General features: G+C 41.6%; 1 protein-coding gene across 1 annotated transcript; it reads left to right on the top strand.

Moving 5' to 3' along the window:
- The first annotated feature begins 952 nt into the window (after positions 1-952).
- SHISAL2B (shisa like 2B) lies at positions 953-25,834 on the top strand. The gene is made up of 3 exons (XM_044240711.1): positions 953-1,143; positions 11,668-11,825; positions 25,698-25,834. The coding sequence occupies exons 1-3, from the start codon at positions 953-955 to the stop codon at positions 25,832-25,834; spliced, it is 486 nt and encodes a 161-aa protein (XP_044096646.1).
- The last annotated feature ends 902 nt before the right edge of the window (positions 25,835-26,736 follow it).

The following is a 26,736-nucleotide window of genomic DNA, read 5'->3' as shown; positions in this document are numbered from 1 at the left end:
CGGCATCCATTACTATTGCTATTTTAAAAGACTTTGCAAACAAATGCATCCTTAAATGAGAGTACCACACAAGAGACATTTCTGTCGCTCTTCAGAACGGATGCAGGTCTTTCCCTATCTCCTTTGCCTCCTTCTCTTTCTACCCGTCTCTGCAGAAAGCCCTGGCTTTCTTTTCTTGAACCCCTGGCCTGTCCTTCCCTTTGCAGGCCATTTCATATTATACGGAATGCGTGGCTAGCTTTTTGGTGAGAAATCTTGTTACTGTCTTTGATTTTCTTTCCTTCCTTCCTTTCTTTTCCTTTCTTTCTTTCTTTCTTTCTTTCTTTCTTTCTTTCTTTCTTTCTTTCTTTCACTGGCAGATTTTAACATTTCACGTGTACTCCTCACCACCCACCCCCTCCCTGGTAGTTCTGTCTTTGGCTCTGCCCAGTACGCAGCCCAGCACAGGGGTTGGAGGGGTTCGGCGGCCCCCCTGTGGGTGAAGGCTTCCCGGGCCCCACACTGTCTTTGCCTGGACCCCACCTGCCCCGTCCCCGGCAGGCAGAACGGCAACTTCGACGAACATATACGACACCTTCACTCTTCGGGTGAAATCGCTTTCTGGCGTGCAGTGGGACCGGCTGAGCTCCCCAGGCTGCCGATGAAGTGAGGGGAGGTGGAGGGGAATCGAGGGAGCGTGAAGAAAGCCCACGGAGGGAGGGGAAGAAGAGATACAGGGTCGAAGACCGGCAGAAAAAAAGGCCACTCAGTAAGGAGAGGGAGAAGCGCGAGTAAAGCAGACATCCTGTGGACAGGGGGAGGAGAGAGCGCAGAGGAGGCGCGCGAAGGCTAAACGCCCAGGCTGTCCGACCGACCCCGGCTCGCAGGGGTGCGCGGGCGCGGGTGGTGCGGGACGCGTGCGGTCCGAGGGCAAGTCCCGGGGCTCTCGTGCCCCTGTCCGCAGCCGCCCGCGATGGCCGAGGCGACTCGGGTGTGCTCGGGCTACTACAGCCTCAACCACAGCTTCGTGGAGCCCTTCGAGTGCCCGCGGAGCGGCGAGGGGGCCGCCCTGCTCTACTGCTGCGGCTTCGCCGACCTCAAGTACTGCTGCAGCGAGCCGGGCAGCTACTTCCCCTACAAGCACAGCTATATGTGGAGCCTCAGGTGGGCAGGGCGGCGGGCTGACGGCGGGCTCTGGGGAGGCGACGAGCGGGGCCACCCCGGGAGTGGCAGGGTCACCTGCTCGGGTCGGGGCCCTCCGGAAGGACATGGAGGCTCCGCGGACGGGTGAGGGACCCGCTGAGAAAGCGCGCCGGGCTCAGAGCTCCCCCTCTCCCCGCCCCGGGACGGGTTCGGTGCTTCCCGGGTTCCGCGAGCGTCAGGCTGTGGCCGCCAGAAGTGTCATTGGGCCCTGGCCCCCGGGGCTGGCGGGGAGGAGCGCGGGTTCCGCGTTCAGGGCGCACGCAGTGCCGGTTCCGCCGCCCCGCCGCGCCCGCCGGGGACCAGTTCCAGGCAGGAGGCTCAGCCCGCAGAGAGAAGACGCGCAGATAACTTGAAGAGGTTTTCATTCTCCTTTTTATTTGTTTGGGCTTTTGGTGCTTTGAATAGAAAGGGGGCGACTTTGGGACTCATTTTAATGTATTAACCAAGGACCAGAGTGTTTAAAGTCTCTCTGCGGGTGAGAAGGAATCAAAAAGGGGTGTGTGTGTGTGCGCGCGCGCGCGCGTCTGTGTGTACGACAGGACTTTACAATTTGCGCTTTTCAGATGATCTGACACTGACCCAGAACCGAACTGGAGACGCACAGGCAGGAAAGATTTTACTCTCTATAACACATACTCTGTAGAACCTTTTTCGGGACAGCCCTTTCTCAACACCTCGGCCACTCGGCCATTACGGGAAAGACAAGAGACTTTCTAAGGTGGAGTCTTTCTTGCTTCTTTTTATTATGATGGGAATTTACACATTCCACCTAGTATTTATGCAGATATTTTCACTGTGAAATGCTTTCTTCCCCCCCCCACCCCCCGCCAAAAGATTGCAACCTGTGAACTTGATTCTTTGATTTTGCCTGGAGAATGAATGTGAAAGAATTCCAAATCCACCTTCCATTGTTTCTCACAAACCTATTAGCTTATGCGTGACAAGAGAGAGACTGCTGGTAAGCAGAAGGGTGTTATTTCTCTAATCCTCTAGCATGATCCAGAATTTGTCACACATGTCCAGTCCACAGCAAGTGACTTTAAATGCTATTTCTTGAGGCAGTAAATTATGTTTTCAAGATGTATTGCTAGCGTCAAAAAAACAAAAACAAAAGCAAAAACTCAGAGTGCCACATAACCAGTAAGTTCGGCTAACATCGTGTTGTGCCAGAGTGGGGCATAATCTTGGAAAATAATGGCAGCTTATTCTTCTCATTCGGAGAAATAATCAGTATTGCAATGGCATATTATCTGGCCTGTTGGAAAATAGCATAGTAACCCAGCTCTGAGTCTTTCGACGTGTTAATAATGACGGCAGCACCTTGGACAGAGGCTGGCAACTCTTAAGTCAAACTCGATTGGCAAAGTGCCTGGAATTCTCGGATCCTTGAATAGTTCCAAAGTGATAGGCAGCAGAGCATAGGTTTATGAGGGCACAAAGAATGAATAGCTCGCTGGGGTCTCCATTCAGCATGGACACAATGGACAGTATGGCTCGGTTCCTAGGACCTACAAAAATCATTTCAACTGAGAGCATCATTGGTAATGTTAAACCTGGGAATGTTATTAGTTACTGAGCATTGAGAACACAAAGGGGAGGCAAAAATTCAGTGCTTCATTTCCCTCATATTCCTTGCTCTCCGCCCCAATTTAAAATAGTTCAACTGAGCAAAATATTCTCAAATTCACTAGCATTTGTTCTGAGATTCTGCAGCTGCTGGAGAAAAGCAGAGCACAGGTACCCCTAGGGAGTAAGCCAAGGTGCTAGGTAGGAGAACTGTGACATGAACCAGGTTGCAGCCTCAGAACCCCCATCCCCAGGGACTGGAAAGCAGACTACCATCATGGTGCTGTGAGGAAAGGATAAGGCTCTCTTTCTTGTGGCGGGCCCACCACAGTCTTTTTCCCTCTTCCAAATCCCTAACCTCAGAGGGCTTCCTTTCATAACCTGCTTTAGGACCTAGGAAAATAATGCCTGTTGCACAGGGCAACACATGAGTTCAGTAAGTAGTTGTGAAAATGACTGTTTTAGGAGATTCCTAGAGTTTTGTCTTTAAGCAGAGTTTTATATGCAGGAAGCAAAGCTTCTATAAAATGGAACTGTAACACAAGCTGTCTGTCAAGATTATGAAGAACCTTCTTTCATTATAACAGAAAGCAGAAAGAGCATGCTTTGTTTCTCCTACAAATCACATCATGCGTCTTTAAATTGTGTACATTAAAAGCTCACAATACACATGTGGAATTTAATTAGGTTGACAATCTTACTGATTACTTGACTAAATTACTTTTTTACTTTGAGCATTTTTTAAATAACTGGTTCTCATTTCAAGAATCTTTCTAGATGTGTGGCAGCCTAGCTGTCTAGTACAGCAGATAATGTTAATTAAGTGGATTATGTTCCCCTGTGTCTGTGCCTAGTCCTAACCCTCCCTGACACATAGAACCTATAAAAGTTAGCTTTGGTGTCAATAAACATGAAAGACAAGTTACCAAAGCCAGGGATTCTCACCCTTGGAAGAGAGCCCAGAAGTGAGGGCAAACTCCAATTTAAATGCAAAACATATACTGACTCTAGCCACAGAATTACCCAGTCCTCACTGTGTGCAGGGCTCGGGGGACTGGGCTGACACTAAGAGACCAAGCACAAGTATCTTTGGAGGTCTGACTCCAAGTCTGTGGCCAAGGAAGCAATCTCTAAATGCTGGGGGCCCTTATCTCCTAAATCAAGGATAAAATGGATGAGCTTGAGCACCTCACTTATTTTTTTTTTTTTAAAGATTTTATTTATTTATTTGAGAGAGAGAGACAGTGAGAGAGAGCATGAGCGAGGAGAAGGTCAGAGAGCGAAGCAGACTCCCCATGGAGCTGGGAGCCCGATGTGGGACTCGATCCCGGGACTCCAGGATCACGCCCTGAGCCAAAGGCAGTCGTCCAACCAACTGAGCCACCCAGGCGTCCCTTGAGCACCTCACTTATAATTCTGTTCTTTTTTTCCAGAGCTCTAGCCTCCCTAGTCAAATTCTCCCCTCCTTCCCTTTGGTACTTCTCAGACTTGTCAGGGCCCTAATCTCTAGGAAATAGCAGAAGCCTGCAGGCAGGCCAGAACAATGATGAAGAAAAAGGTCATTACTTTTTATGACCATTTCAATGTTGATTACTTTTCAGTGATGATTATATTATAATATACTTTTTTTTTTTTTTTAAGAGTTGGCGGGGAGGGAAAGAGAGAACCTCAGGCAGGCTTCTCACCCAGGCTGAGCCTGTCTACGGGCTCCATCTCACCACCCTTAGCTTATGATCTGAGCAGAAATCAAAAGAGTTGGCTGCTTAACCAACTCAGCCGTCCAGGCACCCCTCTATTTACTATCAGTTACTTCTATTTACTATAAACTAAGTGCCGTATTCAGAGCTTTTAATATGTATGCCCAGCACTATGGGAAAGTCAACAGAAGTATGTGTTCTTGAGCAGCTTAAAATCTCTTTATATGTATTTACATACCCACACATACTTTGGATTTGAGAAAGTAAAGTACATATGTTTCCTTCTTAGTCTTTCAAGATAATTTTTTCCAAGCTACTTTTCCCATTTAAAAATATGAAGTTCATAGGCTTATGAAAACTGTGTCATTTCTCAAATGATTAGTCTTATAGATAACTGTATCAGAAGGAATTATTACAAAGTGAATGCAGAGAAAATAATATCAGATATACATTTTTTTTTTTTTTTTGAGAAAAACACAAGGGTTTCTTCTTTAGTGCCAGAAGCCATTGGTGTTATGCTCTTTTAGAAAGGAAAAACTCAGGCTACACCTGCGTGTTATTGAAAAGGGTTTTCTCCCTCCCTTTCCCCCTCCTTCCCCCTTCTCTTTGCTTAGCCAACACCCCCTTCTCCCACTCCCTTAAACATTCCTCCCGTGTTGTAAAAAGTGATAAGATACTACAAGGAATGTTGAAAGGTCAGTCTACATGCAAATAAGGGATTGTAGTCTGACCAATGCCGATGGTCAGTCTACATGCTAATAAGGGATTGTAGTCTGGCCAATGCCGATGGTCAGTCTACATGCTAATGAAGGATTGAAATCTAGCCAATACTGTCTGTTTCCCTTTTGTTAACGACCAATGAAAGTAACTTCCCACTATGTAAATGAAGGATGCTGAGCGAACCAATCAGGGGTATTCCCGCGCGCCAAGTATGCCTTTACATTCAAACCAGCCAATGAAAACTTTGTAACCATGCTTCCGCTTCTGTACGTATGCTTTTGCTTCCCCAAACCCCATAAAAAGGCCCTGAACTAAGGGCTGGTGCGCGAGTCCTCCTAAGACTTGACCGCCCGCAGGTACCTGTGTCTACTCAATAAACCTCGTGCTGTTTGCATCTGACCAGTGGACTCGGCTCGGTTTTTGGGTCCGGGGGTCTCCTCCTGAGAAGGGGTCCATTCCGGGGTGCTTGGAGCCCCGGGGGGATCTTTCATTTGGGGGCTCGTCCGGGATACGAGACCCCCCACCCAAGGACCACCGACCCACTGTCAGGAGGTAAGCTGGCCAGCACTTTATTCGTTGTGTCTGTTCGTTGTGTCTGTGGCTGCGTCTGAACCTGTTACTTGTGAATTTGCGCATGCGTTTGGTTTGGGGTTCGATCGGATCCATTTGTATTTGGCGAGGGCCAGAAGGAGCTGACGGGCTCGGACTTCTCCCTCGCAGCCCTGGAAGACGTTCCAGAGGCGTTTGTAGTCCCGCCGGGCGGGACATTTGGGTCCTTCGGGACATTTGGGCCCCGGGGCAGCGGGGCATTTGGAGCTCAGCCTGTATCAGAGAGATACGTGGCCTTGGTTGGAGAGGGGGAATCCGGACCCCCGGGATCTCCGCTTGAGTTTTTGCTTTCGGTTTTGAACCGAAATCGCGCAGCGTCCTTCTTGTTAACTGTTTTGTGTGTCTTACTTATTGTCCTTGGTGTTTTCTTTGACTCTAAAATGGGGCAAACACTTACCACCCCCTTAAGTCTCACTTTAGGTCACTGGAGAGATTCTGAGTCTCTCCTAATAGATGTGGGGGTTTCTCCCTCACTCACTTCCCATGTTAATGGCTATAACTGGAACCAACTGGGGTTGGTCTAACTCGAGACAGAGACCATAAGGAATATTCCCGAGCAGCTGCCGAAACTCTCTTTGTTTCGGGGAAGTTTCCCTGTGTTCTCTGGCCCGACTTGGACTGCTTAACCCCTCCCCCCTTGCTGGTGGGAAAGCATGGCATCTGCTCCTCTGTTGGGGCTTATGAGCTCCAAAACCGGGAATCCTTTCTCTGCCTCCTAGCAGCACTTTGTTTTCCTCTGTTTCCCCCTTATCGTGTTTCTGCACCAACGTGCGTGCAGCCTGCATGACTAGCCTCTAGATCATGCACCATGGCTCCTCTCTCCACTGTCAAGGAGCAAAAAGAGCACCCCCTGGACCTAAAACCCCCACTCCAGATCTTCCCATGCATGTCTCAGGTAAACATTCAAAGTGGAGTGGGCCCAGGTGAAACGTAAATCACTATTGGAACTAAGTTAAGTTTGTTGGTTTAATTAAGATAAGACCTGTCTTTTAAGTTAACAGTAGTAAATGGTGTCAGAATAAGCTTGTGTTATTTATTAAAATTTGTTAGCAAAGAAATGACTAAACTGATGGTTAATTGTCTGTCCCAAAGTTCTAATGGGTAATTGCTGAAGTAGCTTTCAAAGTCTTTGGTAACCTGAAAGTTTTAAAGTTTTGCTTGGATGACAAACGGAATTGAATTGTGGACATCTATATCTTAACCAAACAGGATAAAAGGCTAAGTCGTTAATTACTGGATGCAGGTTTGTGCTTTTGACTTCTTAACTGCAAAGAAACTAAGAGTATTTAAATCTGCTGGTAAACTTGTTTTCCACTTAACTGATTCATAAATTTGCCACCTGAAGAATTCTGTTGTAACAGTTCACAAATGGCTAATAACTAAAGGTGTTTCTAAGAATACAAAGTTCTGCTTAGTGTAACTAAGACTGATGGAAATAAAGGGAAACTCTGTATGTAGGAAAGTAGGAGATATGTAAGAAAGATTTAAGGAATGGGAATACATTTTGTTGAAGGTAAGGGAAGATAAATTTTGTCCTAAATGAGATGGTTGTTTGGAAGGAAATGGCTTGGGACAAAACCTGAATGCAAAGGAAAGTTGTAGAAGGTTTGTGAAGGGAAATCTTCAGAAAGGGAATTTTAGCTATGGTCAAGAATGGACTAAGATTGAAATGGATGGGTTTTAAAGTTACATTGGTACACGACTGAAATTGTCTCTGTTCAAAAGGACAGTGTTTTCTTAGATTAATTGATCTGCTGTTACAAGAATGTAAATGGTTTCCTCTTTGCCTGCCCAGAAAACTCAGTTCCTATGTTTTGTTTTATCAGGTGTTTAACATCCCTAATTATATTTAGGCATGTGCTTCAAAACTTTATAAGATTTTAGCAAATGTTGACAAGATTTAAGTTGTAAATCTCTTTAACTCAGGCTTTTCCTTGGTATGCGAAGTTGCTCATGAAGTACTACTGAACCAATGATAAACCTTGGGTTACATTTGGGAAAATACTATAACTATTCTAGAGATTCTACGCACTTCCTAAAGTTTTAACGTTTGGAGAGATCACCGCTTGATATTGTAATTAGGGAAATGTTATGTCTCACAGAAGTAACCTGATTTCCTTGCAGCTAAATTGTAAACTCCCGTGTCTCTTCAGCTCTAACCATATCCATTCCGAGTTTTTGTCATTTATAATTGTTTTAATTCTCTCGTAAAATGAGTTTTATCTTCAAGGAGATTCATATAAAGGACTTTCAGGACAAATACAGATATTCGATATACCTGAAAATCCTAAAACTGAAATGGGTAAGAATTTCCAAAACTAACTAAAAGTGCATTCACCAGAATTAGTAACATGGAACTAAATGAACTAAAAGATTATAGTGTTGTGTCTCTTAATGTTTTGTCTTACTTTAGACATTGCTGGTTCTCTCTAATGTTTGCTCTTCCAGACTAGGGATACTTCCTCCTAGTTATCTGTAACTTATAGAGATGTAAAAGTGCTCATTTGTAAAAGTGCTCAAAGCATTCAACCTTTTCTCTCTATCTGAACCCTCTGAAACCAAAAGGTCTCAGTTAAGTATTCTTTCTTCCATGGCAACCAGTCATTTGCATAAGTTCAATAAGAATCTCTTCTCCTTGTAACAGGACACTATTGGAAACTGGTTATTTTACCAAGGCTTTGACTGGGATGTCATATTTGAAAAGACTCAGATATGACCAGACAGTTTAAAGGAACTAAGGTTGACTTTATGAAACCTGGAGCCATAAAGCCCCTTGGGACTGTTGGCCTGATACCTTGCTTACAGAGTTCCCAGCAGCCTCACCAGGTGAGTAAAGAATGTCACTCCTTGGTAGGTGCAGTCTCAGAAGAGGAATTCGCCCAAATCGACAGGTATTGCAGGCATGCCTGATGGCAAGTACAGGGCTTGGCTTCTGGCCTGGAGAGGCTACTAAAAGTTCAACCTAGAGATTCCTTATAAAAAGTCCCAGCAAAGCAGATTCTAGAAGATCTATTGATCACACTCACTGTTCTTGCTGAGCTTATGTAAATAATTAGGCCAAGTCTGTTAAAACTGGACTTGTTTCACAAGTGAATTAGGCCTGATTTGGCTATCTCTGTAAATGAGGGTTATTTTAGAGAGAAAAATTATGTTTTAGTAACACACCTTTATGGATGTTAAATTCTAGATTTGATTGTCTTTAAATGTTTGTTTACCTAAGCTAAATAATTTGAGGTAAACTTCAGAGAAGTTGTACAATAGCTCCTTTAGTCGATCTTATTTTGAGGGGATATTAGCAGACCCCACGGCACATGATTAAACAACTGGAAAATGGGATTGATTCCCCTACAATTTTATAACTAACACCTTGTGTGTGGCTGGGATAATGAAATTGCCTAAAAGCCAGCCTATCGCACTCCATAGGATTAACTATGGACTTATGGAGATAATGGATGACCCCACTTTCTTTATGAGTGGATTGGATGATGCATGGGGAACTCCCCTTATCTCTTGACAAGTTTTCTCGCTTGCCAGTGATCCTCTGTAATCAGGATATTGTTAAGGCTGGACCACTCAAAGGTCTTCTTATTGGTTTCATCCCTTAGTCATATTTATCCTAGAGGCTACCTCTGTTGAGGTGCAATTGCAAACAGATGCTTTAGCGAAACCTAGAATAGCCCTCCTCATAAAAGAGCCTCAAAGCTCACTATGGGACAGTCCCTGACTGTAATGACTTCACATCAGGTCCAGATTTGTCTTAGAAGCCAAAGGCCACCAATGTATGGCAGAGGCCGACTTATTAAATACTGGGCTACACTAACAGATATGCCAAAAATAATACTTAAAATTTGTCAAACTTTAAACCTAGTTACCTGTCTCTACTTGGTGCCGAGACTCCATCGCGGCAATGATTTCACCACAACAGATGATCCTTACCACGCGCAAAGATACTTCTTCACTGTCAGCACTGGATTCAGCTGCCTCCGCCTTTCGTAACTCCCCTATACATTCCTCCACTGATCAATGTTGACCTGAGTAGGTAGGGACAGCTCTACGCCCCTATTCAGCAGGAAGAAGTTACAGAAGATAAGACCTTCCACCTTCAACCACCTTAAAGATTTAAGGGTCAAAATTGTTCAGGAGGCTGGCTGAGGAGGGAGCAGGGGCTGGCGCCTTGCACCCCCTCTCCACCCACTCCCCTTGGTAATATGTATGACATTTCACAGGCACCCCTAACTGCCCTGAAAGAAGAACAAATGTTTATATTGCAGAGATCACAGTCTTGTAAGGCAGAAGTCTCCCTTTGTTTGCAAATGTCCTTGAGATTTGCAACAAAGAAGTTACCTTACAAAACAGAAGAGACTTAGACCTACTGTTCCTAAAAGAGGGTGGCCTTTGTGCTGCTCTCAGAGAAGAATGCTGTTTTTTTGCCGACCAGACTGGAGTAGTAACAGAAACTCCAGACAAATTGAAGAAAAGGCTAAATAAGCGTAAAAGAGACTTTGAATCCCAACAGTCTTGGTATAAAGGAGTTTGAAATCGTTCACCCTGGTTTACTTCCCTAATAACCTCCTTCGGGCCATGCATCATTAACAGAATAACCCAATTCGTAAAGGATAGATTGTCGCTTGTCCAAACCATGGTATTAACCCAACAATATTATGCAATAGGGCAGCGGGAGATTAGCCCCTAGTAAAGTAAAAGATTTTACTCGGGCCAAAAAGAAAATGGGGGAATGAAAAGGGTTTTCTCCCTCCCTTTCCCCCTCCTTCCCCCTTCTCTTTGCTTAGCCAACACCCCCTTCTCCCACTCCCTTAAACATTCCTCCCGTGTTGTAAAAAGTGATAAGATACTACAAGGAATGTTGAAAGGTCAGTCTACATGCAAATAAGGGATTGTAGTCTGACCAATGCCGATGGTCAGTCTACATGCTAATAAGGGATTGTAGTCTGGCCAATGCCGATGGTCAGTCTACATGCTAATGAAGGATTGAAATCTAGCCAATACTGTCTGTTTCCCTTTTGTTAACGACCAATGAAAGTAACTTCCCACTATGTAAATGAAGGATGCTGAGCGAACCAATCAGGGGTATTCCCGCGCGCCAAGTATGCCTTTACATTCAAACCAGCCAATGAAAACTTTGTAACCATGCTTCCGCTTCTGTACGTATGCTTTTGCTTCCCCAAACCCCATAAAAAGGCCCTGAACTAAGGGCTGGTGCGCGAGTCCTCCTAAGACTTGACCGCCCGCAGGTACCTGTGTCTACTCAATAAACCTCGTGCTGTTTGCATCTGACCAGTGGACTCGGCTCGGTTTTTGGGTCCGGGGGTCTCCTCCTGAGAAGGGGTCCATTCCGGGGTGCTTGGAGCCCCGGGGGGATCTTTCATTATATAAATTCTATAAACATGGCTTTCCTTTCTTCTTTGTTGTAAGAGTTGTGGTTTTGGATATTAGTAAGTGCTATCTTCCACACGTGTCTCCAAAAGAAAAGTTCTCCATTTCTGGTAAAAATTCGCTTCACTACTTTTGCACTGGTCATTATTTTTTTTCCATCTTTTGTGGGTGAACACAATTTTACCTTCTAAAATATACTAACAGAGGTTTCTTTGACTCAAATATTTTTAGACTCGCCTGAGAGAATGATGTGACCTTTCACCTGCCATGAGTTCACATGGTTTTCCATACTAATGTTAATACATAAATGTGTAGAGAAAATAGAAGAATTTGAGGAAAGCAAACGTTGACCTGTAGATTTCCATCAGATACTGTTTACACTAAAACAGAGTTTGGTGAGGAATGACTGAAGCGAGGACGAACAATCTTCAGACCTTCTCTTTAGTGTATGTGTAAACCATTTTGTGTGACAGTGAGCATGTTCTTCCTGTTTCTTCAGCATCGGTGCCCTGGTTGGACTGGGAACTGCTGCCCTTGTTCTACTTGCCTTTGTCGTCAGCGTCTGTGTCCTTTGCTACTTATTTCTGTCGACAAAGCCTCAAAGGTTAGACACTGGCCTTAAACTTCAGCACCTCGAGGCTTCTTCCACTCAAGAAGGTAATCTGTGTCTATTATCTGCAGCCAACTTCTTGCACTCTATTCAAGAGAATCACCCGTCCCTGGGTAACCCACCATCCTGTGAACAATGAAATGTTTTTTAAAAATTCAACTCATTATATGCCTTTATAGAAATTCACAGGGAATTAGGCGTTCATGGTGAAAGACTTTTGAGAAATTGGGCCAAAGGACAGAAGAGGGGCAGGATGTAAATGTTCTCATGAAAAGCCACCCATGGATCCAATAAGCCCACTCTACTGTATTGAAGGCTCTTAGTTATAAAGGTTTCAGCCTCTTGGAGTTGTTTGTGGTAGAGCCAAAGAAGTCGAATAAATAGAGGAGTGGAATATCTGATAATTCTCGGGGTTGCCTTGCTCTAGATGGGTCAATCAGTGGTCAGCTGGGTGTTCACCTGCATGCCTGAGGACTGCAGAATTCAGAGGAGGCGCCTAAAATATTTCAGAGGCATACAGAAGGAATAGAAAAACAGGAAAGGTAAATAGAAGACCGTCTTTGTTCTTGAACAGATTACGAACTAGGTAGGCTGTGCGCATGCGCGGGGGCACGCAGACTGACTATAAAGTAGAAAGAAATGTTTTTGTATAGTTTGTGGGACTGGGTATCATCATCTCAGTTACAAGGTGCCACACAAACGCTAATGGTTAGCCTTATGAAAGTCAGTCAGAAAGAATGGTCATAATTTTTGTGAATATAAATTTCTGTTAGTGTATGTAAAAAGCAGTAGTCATAAATTTCAAGATATAGAGAGCATTTTTAATAAAAATTTAGAATCTATAAACAGACTACATACAGGTGCCTATGTACACGTATATATTTAGAATAAGACACACGTGCTCACTAACTTCTGTTCAAAAAGAAAATGAAGGGGCGCCTGGGTGGCTCAGTGGGTTAAAGCCTCTGCCTTCAGCTCAGGTCATGATCCCAGAGTCCTGGGATGGAGCCCCGCATCCTCAGCGGGGAGCCTGCTTCCCCCTCTCTCTCTGCCAGCTTCTCTGCCTACTTGTGATCTCTGTCTGTCAAATAAATAAATAAAATCTTAAAAAAAAAAAAAAAGAAGAAGAATATATTAAAAAAATAAAAGAAAATGAAAAAGTTTACTTCAAAAAATTTTTGGAAAATCACTTGGCTTGGATGCTGTCTTTCGCCTGAACCCTGAAACTTATATTTCTGGAGTACATGCTCTGTGACCTTATCAAATACACTGTCACTGAATGATCACATTAGCTCTGCTTTCTTTTTCTGTAGAGCAGGTATCTCTCAGAGAGCGTCTTGTGTCACAGAGCAAGAGGCCAAGGTCCCTTGGCAGTTCTTTTCTGAAGCACCGTTTGGAACTGTGAGGCTGAATCAACAGGATGTTAGTTGAATTTAGTCCAATGGCTAAGATCCTATTTCTCCACAGGCAAAATGAAGCAGTGGTTTAGTGACTACTAAATCATTAGATCATAAAATCAATTTTTAAAAGTTTTTAAAAATTCTTTTAAATTTTTAAATTCTTATTTAATTTTAATTTTTTATTAGCATATAATATATTATTTGTTTCAGTGGTACAGGTCTGTTATTTATCAGTCTTACAGAGTTCACAGCACTTACTATAGCATATACCCTCCCCAATGTATAAAATCAATTTTTGTTTTTAAATTTTCCTATACATAAGAATCACCTAGGAAGTTCATTAAAACTGCAAACTCCAGACTCTGCATTTTAGAACAAATAGCTTCTCTTCCCAGCTAAGTAAGCCCTTGCTCCCCTGCTGTCTGCTCTCCACAAAGCAGCCAAAGTGTGCCTATTACAAGCTAAGTCAGGTATTGTCATTCCTCTGCTTAAAAACCCTAATCCCTTCCCATCTCTCTTGTTAGATACAGAAGTCTTAACTGGGACCTACCAGGGCTTCTGTGGTCTGCTGTCTCCACCCACATTTCTCTCCTCTCCTGTGCACAGACACAGTAGTCTCTTTGCTCTTCCTTGAAACTCCTCTGCCTCAGGGCCTTTGCAGGTGCCATCACCATGGTCCAGAAGGCTTTTCCCTCAGATACCCATATGACTTTTGCTTTCTTTACATCTTTACTGAAAGTCACCTTCCTAGGGAATTCGTCCCTGGTCACCATATCTGGCTTTTTAACTCCCCTCCAACATTTCATATACCCTTCCTGTTTTATTTTTCTCCTAAGCATTTGGGACTAATATACTATATATTTTAGTTATCTATTGTGTAACTTTTCTCCACTCCAACTGGAGAGTAAGTTCCCGGAAAGTACTAATTTTCACTTGTTTCCTCATTACTGTATCCCTATGGCCTAGAACATGTGACAAGGTTTGCTGAACGAACTGAATGAGTGGTACTACACCTTTACAGTACATGATCACGGGAGCATCTTTCCTGTCCCCTCTAGAGGCATCATACAGTCATTAAATGTCTCCCCTATGCCATGCATTGTGCTAAACAGAAGTTGGTTGTTTTTCCTGGTTGATCTCAGGGACTGCCCCTAAATGTTATCTCATGTTGGCTCTGAGACCTAGCAACAGAATTAGTTGGCTTGTTGATTCAAGTATTGTAGCCTTACTGCTGCTTAGCTAAGGAGATCCATTCATGCGCTTCTGATGTCATTAGAAGCAGCTCCTTTCTTTCATGGAAATGTTTCCTCTCAACAACATTGTGTTTATGAGGCCAGCAAAACTAAAGACACCTTTCCTGAGTGCTTGCTATTGACAAGGTAGGATTTCAGATGATCACTGCCTTACTGCTGCTTTCCAATGAGGTGATTCTGGTCCTCTGGGTTGATTTTAACCAAATCAGATATGGTGGAGTGCCCCAAACAAAATAGGTAATCGAAATGTCACTGAAATAGGGAGAGAGGATGGTTTCTATTTGAAAGTGACCCGTTCAAGTGAAAATGCTGTGGTGGATTGTGAACTGTGAGACGCTCTGCTCCAGTGACTCTCCCACCTGGGAACAGGTTCCAGTGCTCTGACTATTAAAAGCAAGAAGTCTTTCTTCCACTTAAGGAATGCCTTCAAGGTCAAGGATAATAAATGTCTGCAGAAGAACCAAGTAGGTAAACATAACATCAGAGGAAATTGAATTCATCTTCTTTCAAAATGATTCATTCTTAAGAGTCAACCTCCCATTATTTTACATTAATTTTTGCAATTGAGACTGTTTTCATTACAGGCAATTTGGATTGGCCAGAAGGGAAAAATGTTTCTGTGCACATTCTAAAACTGACGCAGGGCACTAACCTTTCCTGTTTCTATAAATGATAACCATCTAAGTCTAAAATAGTCTAATCTTAGGTGGTTTTGCCAAGGTTTTCCCTTTGTGTATCTTTATTCTATTGTTCTTTTTTTTTTTTTTTTAACATTTATTTATGAGAGAGAGTGAGAGCATGAGTAGGGGGAGGAGTAGAGGGAGAGGCCTGAGGGACAAGCAGATTCCCCACTGGGGATGGAGTACAAGGCAGGGCTCGATCCCAGGACCCTGAGATCACGACCTAAGCCGAAGGCAGATGCTTTAACTGACTGAGCCACCCAGGAACGCGCTTCTTTTTTAATGTATGCAATTTAAGCCTTTGTGGGTTTTGAATTGATCCTGAAAACAGCAGGCCAGTGGGAGGGACTGCAGAGTTTCACTGGGCTACCTCCAGGGCTCACTTTGTGCACAGGAACGGTCACTGATTGCCTTTAAACTGTGTCCCATTGTTATTTTCTTCCCTTTTTTTGTGTTTTGTTACTCCTGTTTCCAATGCCAGTGTTTAAAAGAATCCCCTTGCTTGTCGGTTGTTTGGCTCCAAGAAGACGGCTGTGTGCAGGGCCTCTTCTCGAGTAGACACTCTTGAGGGGGAGGACTCATTTCGTAAGATGTGTAAGAATGAATGGCTAACAAAGAAGCAGTTTGAGGGGCTGAACGTCCTAGATCCCTGCTTCTCAAGCTTTTCCCCAGGAAAATCCTAAAAGGTGGATGAGAAAGCAACTTGTACCTCCAGAATTCCAGGGGCTACACTGGAAAGGCTTGCCTGAGACCTCTGAGCTTTAAGTTATTTCAAGTTCCTATTTTATTTTATTTTTTTCCCCCATCTTATTTTTAAAATTTACATCATTTTTTCAGTTTGGCTGAATGTAATGGCTTGTTTGAGTCTCATAACATCTCCTTCTCATATCTGAAGAAAATTGGTGCTCCGGGAAAATCAAGCACATCCAGCCCGTGGTTCTGAGTACCCACTGACACTGTGGGGGTACGGGGTGGGGGAGCTAGAGGCCTGAGGAGAGGGGCTGCTGGAAGCAGGGTTCTAGGTGGAGATTGAAAGAGCAGACAGTAGTAGAGCTGCTTGGCACCAAATCAAAGAATACAGTTGCGCAGAGATAACAGACAACTTCAAGCCCCTGTATCCGGTGGGCTCTTTGGTAAAGGCAGGCGATACAAATGAAAACAGGTAAGCAAATGCTCACAAAGGTGCAGCTGTCTGGGAGAAAAACATAAATTACACGTGGCGTACTCAGAAACCACATCTGAAGATCACACAATTGTTTCTTCTGCCCATGAACAAAACATGATTCGGACTGGCTCCAAATGGTCTGTGGTATTTTTTTCTTCTTGGAAGAGACACCTGGAAAGAAAAACCTCTCTTTCAACTCACTTTTACTGAGGGAAAATTAGAAAATTTAGAGAAACAAACAAACAGTGTATTCCGTGGCCCTACCAAACAGAGATGAGGGTTGTTAACACCACGTTGAATTCTTCCATGGATTTGTGGTATGCAGGTCTACAACAAAGTGGGGGAGGGGGTTAGTCTTATGCTTTTTTTTTTCACTGAACACTATCAGCATCTTTATTTGCCAACAAATAAATGCCTTTGCCATAGACTAGTTCCACTTTAATATCCTGATGGAGTGCTGTGGTTTTTTTTATTCTTTTATTTCAATATAATTTTACATTTCCAGAAAAGTTGCAAGAATAGTATAGAAGGTTGTATACGTTTCCTCAGATTTACTTCATTGTTTTTTGGTTTTTGTTTTTTAAAATATTTTATTTATTTATTTGACAGACAGAGATCACAAGTAGGCAGAGCGGCAGGCAGAGAGAGAGAGAGAGAGGAGGAAGCAGGCTCCCCGCTGAACAGAGAGCCTGATCTGGGCCTCGATCCCAGGACTCCGGAATCATGACCTGAGCTGAAGGCAAAGGCTTTAACCGACTGAGCCACCCAGGCACCCCAGATTTACTTCATTGTTAATATTTTGCCTCATCTTCTCTACCATTCATTTCTCTCAAGGCATATTTTCTAAATCATTTGAAAATAATTTGCAGATATCATGCCTTTTAACCATAAATATTTCAGTCAGTGTTTCCTAAGAACAAGATTTTTTTTTTTCCTTACATAGTTACAGTATGTTTATCAAAGTCAGGACATGTAACACTGAAACAGTAATATTATCTGATCTGAGTTCATATTAAAATTTTGCCAGTATCCTTAATAGCAATGTTTTTCTCATCTAGGATCTAGTCTTGGAATTCGTTGTCGTATTTCTTTAGCCTCCTTTAATCCTCAGGCTTTCTTTGTCTTTCATGATCTTGACATTTTTGAAAAGCAGAAGCCAGTTATCCTGTAAAGTGTCTTTCAATTTGTCTGATATTTTCTCATGATTGGAGAGAGATAATACGTTTCAACAAGAATACCACAGAAGTCATAGTCTCTGGGCATCCCATCAGGAAGCACGTAATACTGGTTTGTCCCATTAGGGGTGATGTGAACTTTGATTCGTTGGTTAAGGTTGTATTTGCTGGATTAACACATTGTAAAGTCACTATTTTCTCCTATTAATTCCTAAGTAATCTGTAGAGAGGTACTTTGACACTGAAAATATGATGTTCCTCCTCAAACTTTCATCCACTCATTGATGGCTCTTGGTTGAGTTTTTTCATTCAAAATTTCAAAACAATTTTAAAACTATTATTATAATAGTTCTAAAATGGCGACTTTCCAAGCCCCATATTGCTTTCATGTTGGTTGTTTGTTATTCTACTATAAGGAAGAGCTTTCCCTTCTCCCTCTTTATTGACCTATTCATTTATTTTTTTCAGATCAGTACAGACTCAGATGCTTTGTTTTAAAATATTCTATGACTGTCATTATTTATTCTGATCCTTACATTGTCTCAGATTTGGCCTGTGGGAGCCCCTTTAAATTGGGTCCTTTGTCCTTCTGAAATGCGTCCATAATTTTTTGAGAACTTTTTGGCTTTCTGTCACAAAATGCTGTGTCACAAAATGTTCCAGGCAGCCTATATGTCCCCTGTTCCAGCCCTGGAATCTGACATTTATCTAAAAAGCCAGGTTCATTTTAGTTGGGAACAGTAGTTAGAAACCAAAATCCAAGTATACCATCTTTTACTATTGACTTTGAACAAGCTCATATATTTTTCTTTCATTGCACACATACATTGCACAAACTAAGTATTTTCTTAGCATAAATCCCTGAGAATAGACTTGTTGACCAAAGGACAAGCACATATTAAAGGCTGTGGATACAAGCTGCTGACTGCTCTCCAGAAAAGTACTATTTCTTTTTTTTTTTTTTTTTAAAGATTTTATTTATTTATTTGACAGACAGAGAGAGATCACAAGTAGGCAGAGAGGCAGGCAGAGAGAGAGAAGGAAGCAGGCTCCCTGTTGAGCAGAGAGCCTGATGTGGGGCTCGATCCCAAGACCCTGGGATCATGACCTGAGCTGAAGGCAGAGGCTTTAACCCACTGAGCCACTCAGGCGCCCGAAAAGTACTATTTCATGTGTACTATTATTTCAAAAGATTTATATTTTACTAATTTCCTTGAAAAAAAATAGTGTTTTTATCTCAAATTAAGAGTGGGAGTAGACTTTTTAAATATTTTTTAAATTTTTTATTAACATATAATGTATTATTAGTCCCAGGGGAACAGGTCTGTGAATCGCCAGGTGGGAGTGGACCTTTTAATGGTTAAGTCATTATTTCTTCTTTTTAAAACCATTTCTGAGTAATCTCTCCACCCTACGTGGAGTTTGAACTCTTGATGCTGAGATTAAGAGTTGCATGTTTTTCCAGTGGAGTCAGCCAGGTGCCCCGTCATTTCTTTTGTGGCATACTGTTGTTCAAATCTTCTACATCTTTTTCTGTGGGGATGTACATTTTTTGCAGCTTTACAAGAATTTTACACACAGCAACTCTTTCCCGCATATATTACAAAAGTTTTCACACTTGTTTCCCTTGTAATTTAGTTTGTGCCAATTTTTCATTTAGAGAAGTTTCTCCTTTTGTATTTTCTCCCTTTAGTTTCATACTTAGAAAATTCTCACCTTTGGGAGCGCCTGGCTGGCTCAGTTGGTAGAGCACGTGATTTCTTAACCTTGGAGTTACGGTTTCAAGCCCCATGTTGGGTGTAGAGATTATTTGAAATAAATAAATAAATAAATAAAATTTTTAAAAGTCTGAAAAAAAAAAAGAAAGTTCTCACCTCACTATAAGATACAAAGATATTCACCCATATTTTCTTCTAATATATTTATTCATTTCTATGTTTAAATTTTTATAATGTGGAAATTTTAGTTTTGGTGTAAAGTATGAGACAGGGATTTGTTTTTTTATTTTGCAAATGAGCCCACTGTCCAAATATCTGTTGGATAATCCATCTTTCTCTTGCCAATTTAATATGTCGTAAACTGAATTGTTATATATACTGTGATCTGTTTTTAGACCTTCTGCTCTGTGAATTTATCAATCTATTCTTAAGCTGAAAATATACTTTAAAAATTATTCTAGTGGTATAATTTTAATATCTGACCAGGCAAGACTTTCTCCTCCCTCCCATTATGCTTCTTTATCAAAGTTTCTTGGTGACTCTTATAATGTTCAGGTTTCCAAATGAATTTTTGAGTCATGTTGTCAAATTTTTAAAAATCAAGTGGTATTTTGATGGGTTTTGCACTAAATGTATAGACAACTTTGTAGCCTTAACACCCATCCAACAAAACTCTGCTCAAAACTCTTATTAATTAGTCTGCCAAATTATTTTGTAATACCATTATTTGTTTCAGAAAGACTTAAAAAAAAAGACTTATTTATTTTCCACAGGGAGTGAGCAAGAGAGCAGGAACAGGGGGAGGAGCAGAGGGAGAGGGAGAAGCTGACTCCCTGCTGAGCAGAGAGCTGGATATGGGATTCAGTCCCAAGACCCTAAGGATCACAACCTGAGCCAAAGGCAGGCCCTTAACTGACTGAGCCACTCAGGCATCCTTTCTAAAAAACATTTTTTGTTATTTTTTAATATTTTATTTATTCAATTGAAAGAGAGAGAGAGAGCACAAGCAGTGGAAGGGACAGAGGGAGAGGGAGACTCCCCGCTGAGTGGGGAGCCCACCACTGGGCAATGGAGCTGAAGGCAGTCGCTAACTATGTGAACCACCAAGGCGCCCCCACAAAGCCTTTAAGAACTCACTGAGATCTTAATAGAAGATGGGGTAATTTGAACTCAACAATAGAAAAGGTTCTGTGCCTCCTAAAGGCAACTTTCTACTTACAGTAACAAGTTCATAATTTCCTATGACTGCTTTTGTTCCTAGATGTAGAAAATCAAACTGCTCAGCAGAGCTATTACCACATTCAGTATTTGTGGGTCTTCGTTAAAGCTAGGGGTTAGGCAGTCTTGGCTGATGTTGGAACCAACGACCAAAATAGAAGCTAGTCTCTTGTGAAATTCATTTAGAGGATTTTAAATATGAGCTAAGTTATTTGTGAGTTATGTTAGTCGCCGGTGGTTGGAAAAATTTAATAATGCAGAAAAGAAAAAGGGAAAAAAGGCCTGTGGTGGAAAAAAATAGGATAGGAAAAATATTTCTGGATAGAACTGCCTTTGCTCATTGATGGATGGATAAAGCCAAACAGCAACTCTAATATTGTAGCTTTTACGGTGAATTTTAAACTACATTTATTTGAGATACACACACACACACACACACACACATATATATATTTTAATTTGACGAGGGAGAGAGAAAGCACAAACGGGGGAGTGGCAGAGGGAGAGGGAGAAGCAGGCTCCCCACTGAGCAGGGAGCCTGAAGCAGGACTCAATCCCAGGACCTGGGGATCATGATCTGAGCCGAAGGCAGTCACTTAACCAACTGAGCCACCTGGGTGCCCTGAGATACTTATATATTCTTAAGAAGGCAGGGTCCTGCACAGGGTGAAGCACAATACATCAGCAGGTCACCGGGAAAGTTTTGCCCACTTCACCATTAACTTGGGATCCAGCCCCACGCTTCATAGTAAATTCGAAGGGAAAAATATCCTCTTGCGGATCAAAACCACTTAGGGTACAGATTTTTAAGGTGGCTTGTTTTCACTAGTCGGAACTATGGGATGAGCGGATTGTGTAGATTTTCCACCCAGGAGTAAAGTGAGCCAGCTAATTAGGAATTAGAAGCTGCAGTAGGACTGAGAATTTTACACAGAAGCTAGGGGGATGGAGGCAGATAATGGCAGAAATGCCTAATTACAGTTCTGGCCTGATACTCAAAGAGACAAAGACCTACAGGGGTCTCCAGCATTCTTTTGATATTTTGAAATGGCAGGCAAGGGCAGAGTTCATAGAAGTGTTTTAAGATAAATGGATTTCTGAAGACTGGTTCTGAAAATGAATGCAAAACTTAACCATGATCAGAAAAAATATATTGGTGCATTTCATGATGAGGATACATGCAAAGATTGTTTGATGAATTGGATTTGAATTCTGGCAAAGGCCAAAGCTTTAGTGTAAATGCCAGTCTGAGAGATATAGGATTAAAGGAAGGTTGAGATTTCCCTTTAATGACCAGACACCAAAAAAAAAAAAAAAAGAATGAGCAGCAGAAAGAACAACTGATATCAAACCCAGAAAAGACCAATAATGTTAGAGCTTTGCACTCTGCATTCAGTAAGGAAAAGGAGGAATTAAATATAAGGAAACCCTTTTATGTGTAACAAATCCCTTGGGAGCTCAATGGAATTATATATTTCTTATTTAAAATCTAACCCATGTTGTAGTCCTGGGACAGAAAAATAGGCTGCTAATTTTATCCCTGTTGGTTAAGAAATTAACTTCTATTTATCAAAGCAAAACTAGGAAAAAGTGAAGTTGCTCAGACTTTTTCTTCTGTCTTTTTTTTTTTTTAAAGTTATTCCAAAGGGATGCAATTAGCTGGACTCTATTATCACTCTAGCTACTCACTGCAGTTATTTTTCTCTACATCCAGTTATTCCAACTTACTGGAAAGATGTACACTGAATGCACCTTTGGGGTTTTTTTTTTTTGTTAAGTTTCGAGAAGAAAGTCAACACTAGGGGTGTTAACTTGGTAATCAAAATTCCTGCTTCAAATGACATTGGTATGGTGTTTATAACAAATCTTTTCTTGTTGGCAAAGCAAACTGATTCTATTAGGGGGACTGCCTTATGTTAAGAAGTCAATCTAAGAACCTAGATATCCATCAACAGATGAACAGAGAAAGAAGATGTGGTATACATACACAATGGAATACTATGCAGCCATCAAAAGAAATGAAATCTCGCCATTTGCAATGATGTGGATGGAACTAGAGGGTATGATGCTTAGTGAAATAAGTCAATCAGAGAAAGACAACTATCATATGATCTCCCTGATATGAGAAAGTTGAGAGGCAACGTGGGGGGGTTGGGGGGTAAGAAAGGAATAAATGAAACAAGATGGGATTAGGAGGGAGACAAACATAAGAGACTCTTAATCTCACAAAACAAACAGAGGGTTGCTGGGAGTAGAGGGGTAGGGAGAGGGTGGTTGGGTTATGGACACTAGGGAAGGTATGTGCTATGGTGAGTGCTGTGAAGCGTGTAAACCTGGTGATTCACAGACCTGTACCCCTGGGGCTAATAATACATTATATGTTAATAAAAATTAATAATAATAAAAAAAGAAGCCAATCTAAGAAACAAATTTGTATCTACACCAATTAGAAGGATCCGGTAGCCAGGGGAATAAGGAGTTAGGGCTGGAGAATGGGTGTCTTTGTAAGTCCTAGATGAAGAAAAACCTGTAATACTGGAATATGTTTTCTTTTTTTGTTTTTTTTTAAGATTTTATTTATTTATTTGACAGACAGAGATCACAAGTAGGCAGAGAGGCAGGCAGACAGAGGGGAAGGGGAGCAGGCTCCCTGCTGAGCAGAGAGCCCGATGCGGGGCTCGATCCCAGGACCACAAGATCATGACCCGAGCCAAAGGCAGAGGATTTAACCCACTGAGCCACCCAGGCGCCCCAATACTGGAATATGTTTTCAAGCCTTTAAATCTCAGAGGGCAGTAGTAGACAGTAGTAGACAGGTTAGAGAAACTTTTTCAGTTGCTGCCAGAAAATACATAATGGAAACTAGAGCGGTTAGAATGGAGACTTAGAGAGAACCCTTAAGTTAGGAAATAACCTCCTGAATTTGTTTCTCATATAAAAAAAAAAAGACGAAAACAAAAACTGTATGGGACAAGGTAGATAAAAACACCGTGAAAAGTGTTTGAAAGTCTTACTGAAGTATCTTACGATTCTAAGTATATGAAAAGCTTAGGAAACATGAAGGACTGGAATTAACCAACATTCAGTTCAGACTTTCAGGAACTCCAATAAAAATTTAAATTTTAGATGTTTAAAGAAATGCTTATGCAAGTTGCAAAAGTCACCCAGATAATCTGCAACTAATTAACATCTTATATCCTTGATCTTTACCTGCTAGAATATGAAGAGGACAAACAATGCTACACCAGTCAAAAATTAACCTATAAAAATGTTGTTTTTCTCATGTTACATGAGGAAAACAGTTTCAGTGGTCCCCACAGAGAATAAGTTCTATTACTTAAGTGCTTTGTAGCTAAATTTTCCTCTACTGTTTTTTAAAACTCCATTTTGCAAGTAAGTCAAGTCAAATGTATCAGTTTATTAGATTTTCATGCCAGCCTTTCCAGTTACTCCATTTAGCAGAATTATTACTGACTGGTAATTGAGCTACTTGACAGGCTAGAATATGTTGTGCCTATAACAAATTAACTTTTTTTTTTTTTAAAGATTTTATTTATTTATTTGACAGAGAGAGATTACAAGTAGGCAGAGAGGCAGGCAGAGAGAAGAGAGGAGGAAGCAGGCTCCCTGCTGAACAGAGAGCCCGATGCGGGACTCGATCCCAGACCCTGAGATCATGACCTGAGCCGAAGGCAGCGGCTTAACCCACTGAGCCACCCAGGCGCCCAACAAATTAACTTTTAAAAATCAAATTATATGGTTGAAACACTGTGATTGAATGTTGAGAAGGAGAACATTTTCTTTCTTTCTCTTTTTTTTCTTTTCTTTCTTTCAACCACCACAGAGGTTCAAGAGTTATAAAATAAAGCCATCTAGGCCCTTTACTTTAAACTTACAGTATTTTAAGATGAGCTCAGAGAACAATACCACCCACATTTCAGTTCTGTGGGCATGATCTGGGAGCTGGAGTGAGACATCATTCTTTATACCTTATAAATAATATTGCCCTCTGAGTGCTGAATTCTGACACCAACGCACAGTGGGGGTATTCTGATGGGGCCTGGGAAGCAGTCTGTACATTACTTACAAATGGGCAAAGCCAGGCAGCATGAACACACTGAAAGACGAGAATCGACTTATGCAAATAGCAAAGGGTAGAGGAAGGACCTGTTTCTAATAGTGGAACCTCTTGGCCAGTGGGTCCTGCTTCCTCTGAGGCAGGTTCAGAGTGGATTTTTCTAAAGGAGACTAATTAGGGAGGCAGATGGTGGTAGGAACCAAAGGGCTGAGACCTGAGGGACTCCTAAATCTAAGAGGCTGGGAGAAAAAAAGGACAGAGGAGACCGAGAAGGAGCAATGGAGACAGGAGGTGAGTCAAGAAAGGGTGGTATCCTGGAGGCCAAGGAAAGAAAATGCAGACAGCATGCAGACTATGAAGTGGGCTAGGGATTCAGCACCAGGGGAGCCGTAGTGACAGTGAGATTTATCTACTGCTTCTACATATTTATACATTATTTAAATTTGTATGTATTTGTATATGTTTTATATATATTGGCAAACTAAATGATACAATTCCTTTTCTTTTTTTTAAAGATTGATTGACTGACTGATTTAGAGCCTCTCATGCAGACTCCACGCTGAGTGTGGAGCTCGATGTGGGGGCCTCGATGTCACGATCATGACCTGAGCCGAAATCAAGAGTGAGATGCCTGACTGCCCACCCAGGCACCCCCTTAACTTTTCTAACACTCATTCTTGAAGAATGATCTGTTTCTTTGCTATAAGCTTTAGTTTTTTGTGATGAGCCAAGGTCCATATTCCTCTACCCTTGTGCATTTTGGACCCATATTTACGTGGAATGAATGAATGCAATTGTGGCACAAATGTGGTTTTAAACATTACATCTAAACGGATTATGATCACAAAGCCTTAAGAGGGCTGCAGATTATTAAGATAAGCTTTAGTATAATTTTGTTCATTTTTATGCATAGGGATAGTCATACTTTTACTAAGTAACCCAGAAATTGTTGCCTTCTTCCCAAATGTGTAATCTCCTCCATGGAGGCATGGAAGACAAAAGGGTAAGCACGGAAATGAAATTCTTACTTCTGTTACTAAGTGTTTCTCTAATTTGACTTTCAGAAGGAAATGCTCAAAACAACCTTGAAATGATTCAACTCTCACTCATCCACATAGCATTTTCAAGACATATTTTCAATATGGCTCCAAATGTATTTTTTAAGCACACATAAAGCCAAATTTTATGTCATAGTTCCAGATAATTATTTCATTTTGTTTTGTATTTTGCAGGGAACCCAAGCACGAAAACCAAAGCCCCCAATTCAAATGCAGCATCAAATTCAACAATTGAAACGTCCTATGAAACTGATGATGTAATTCAAGATCCAAAAATGGATACAACACAAATCAAAACCGTGTATTATTAAAAAGCCTGTGTTGCAAAAGCTCACTGGAGAGATGGAGCAATGCAAAGAAAGAATGCCATTTCAAATACAGTGTAATTGTAGTATTCAAAAATTCACCATTTACAAAGCAAGACCCAGCTGCATTTTTGATTATTCAATTAATTTATTAAAAACCCACTAAGGTTTCTGATCATGTGCAGTTTACTTTTATTTGCTAATTAAAATGTTTCTGTATTACATGAAATTATGCTAATACTTCAGGAGAAATTAAAGAACGTATCAATAACACAGACGAGCGAAACTATGCCAGTGTGGAACAATGAAAGATTTGTCACATTACCAACATTTTACAATTCTTTTGATACTCAGAGGCAGTTCTTTTTATGAGAAGATTCTGAACAGGTAAATCTCAGGGTGGGGTGGTCTTATAAAACAAAGGTGGCCTGTTAAGCCTCTTAGAGATAAACCACTACCTTTTTTTCAGGGCTTGCTGGGTACAAAATGAATGTACTGTGTTTATACAGCCTAATGTTCAATAACAAAATACGTTACAATGAATAATCTGCATAATAAATATTTTCTGCATACCAAGGATAACCATAACAAAAATCCTTCACTGATAAGATTTCTACGGAACTCCTAAAATGAAAGCTTTTTTTTTTTTTAAAGATTTTATTTATTTATTTGACAGAGAGAGAGATCACAAGTAAGCAGAGAGAGAGAGAGAAGCAGGCTCCTCGCCGAGCAAAGAGCCCGATGCGGGGCTCGATCCCAGGACATTGAGATCATGACCTGAGCGGAAGGCAGCGGCTCAATCCACTGAGCCACCCAGGCGCCCTAAAATGAAAGCTTTTTAAAAATAAATTCTCTATTCCCACCTAAGGCTATTGTATTAGTACTGTAAGACATCTAGAAACAAAACT

The sequence above is a fragment of the Neovison vison genome, chromosome 1, assembly GCF_020171115.1.
Source record: "Neovison vison isolate M4711 chromosome 1, ASM_NN_V1, whole genome shotgun sequence".
Taxonomy (NCBI): domain Eukaryota; kingdom Metazoa; phylum Chordata; class Mammalia; order Carnivora; family Mustelidae; genus Neogale; species Neogale vison.
This window is presented reverse-complemented; position numbering and strand designations above follow the sequence as displayed.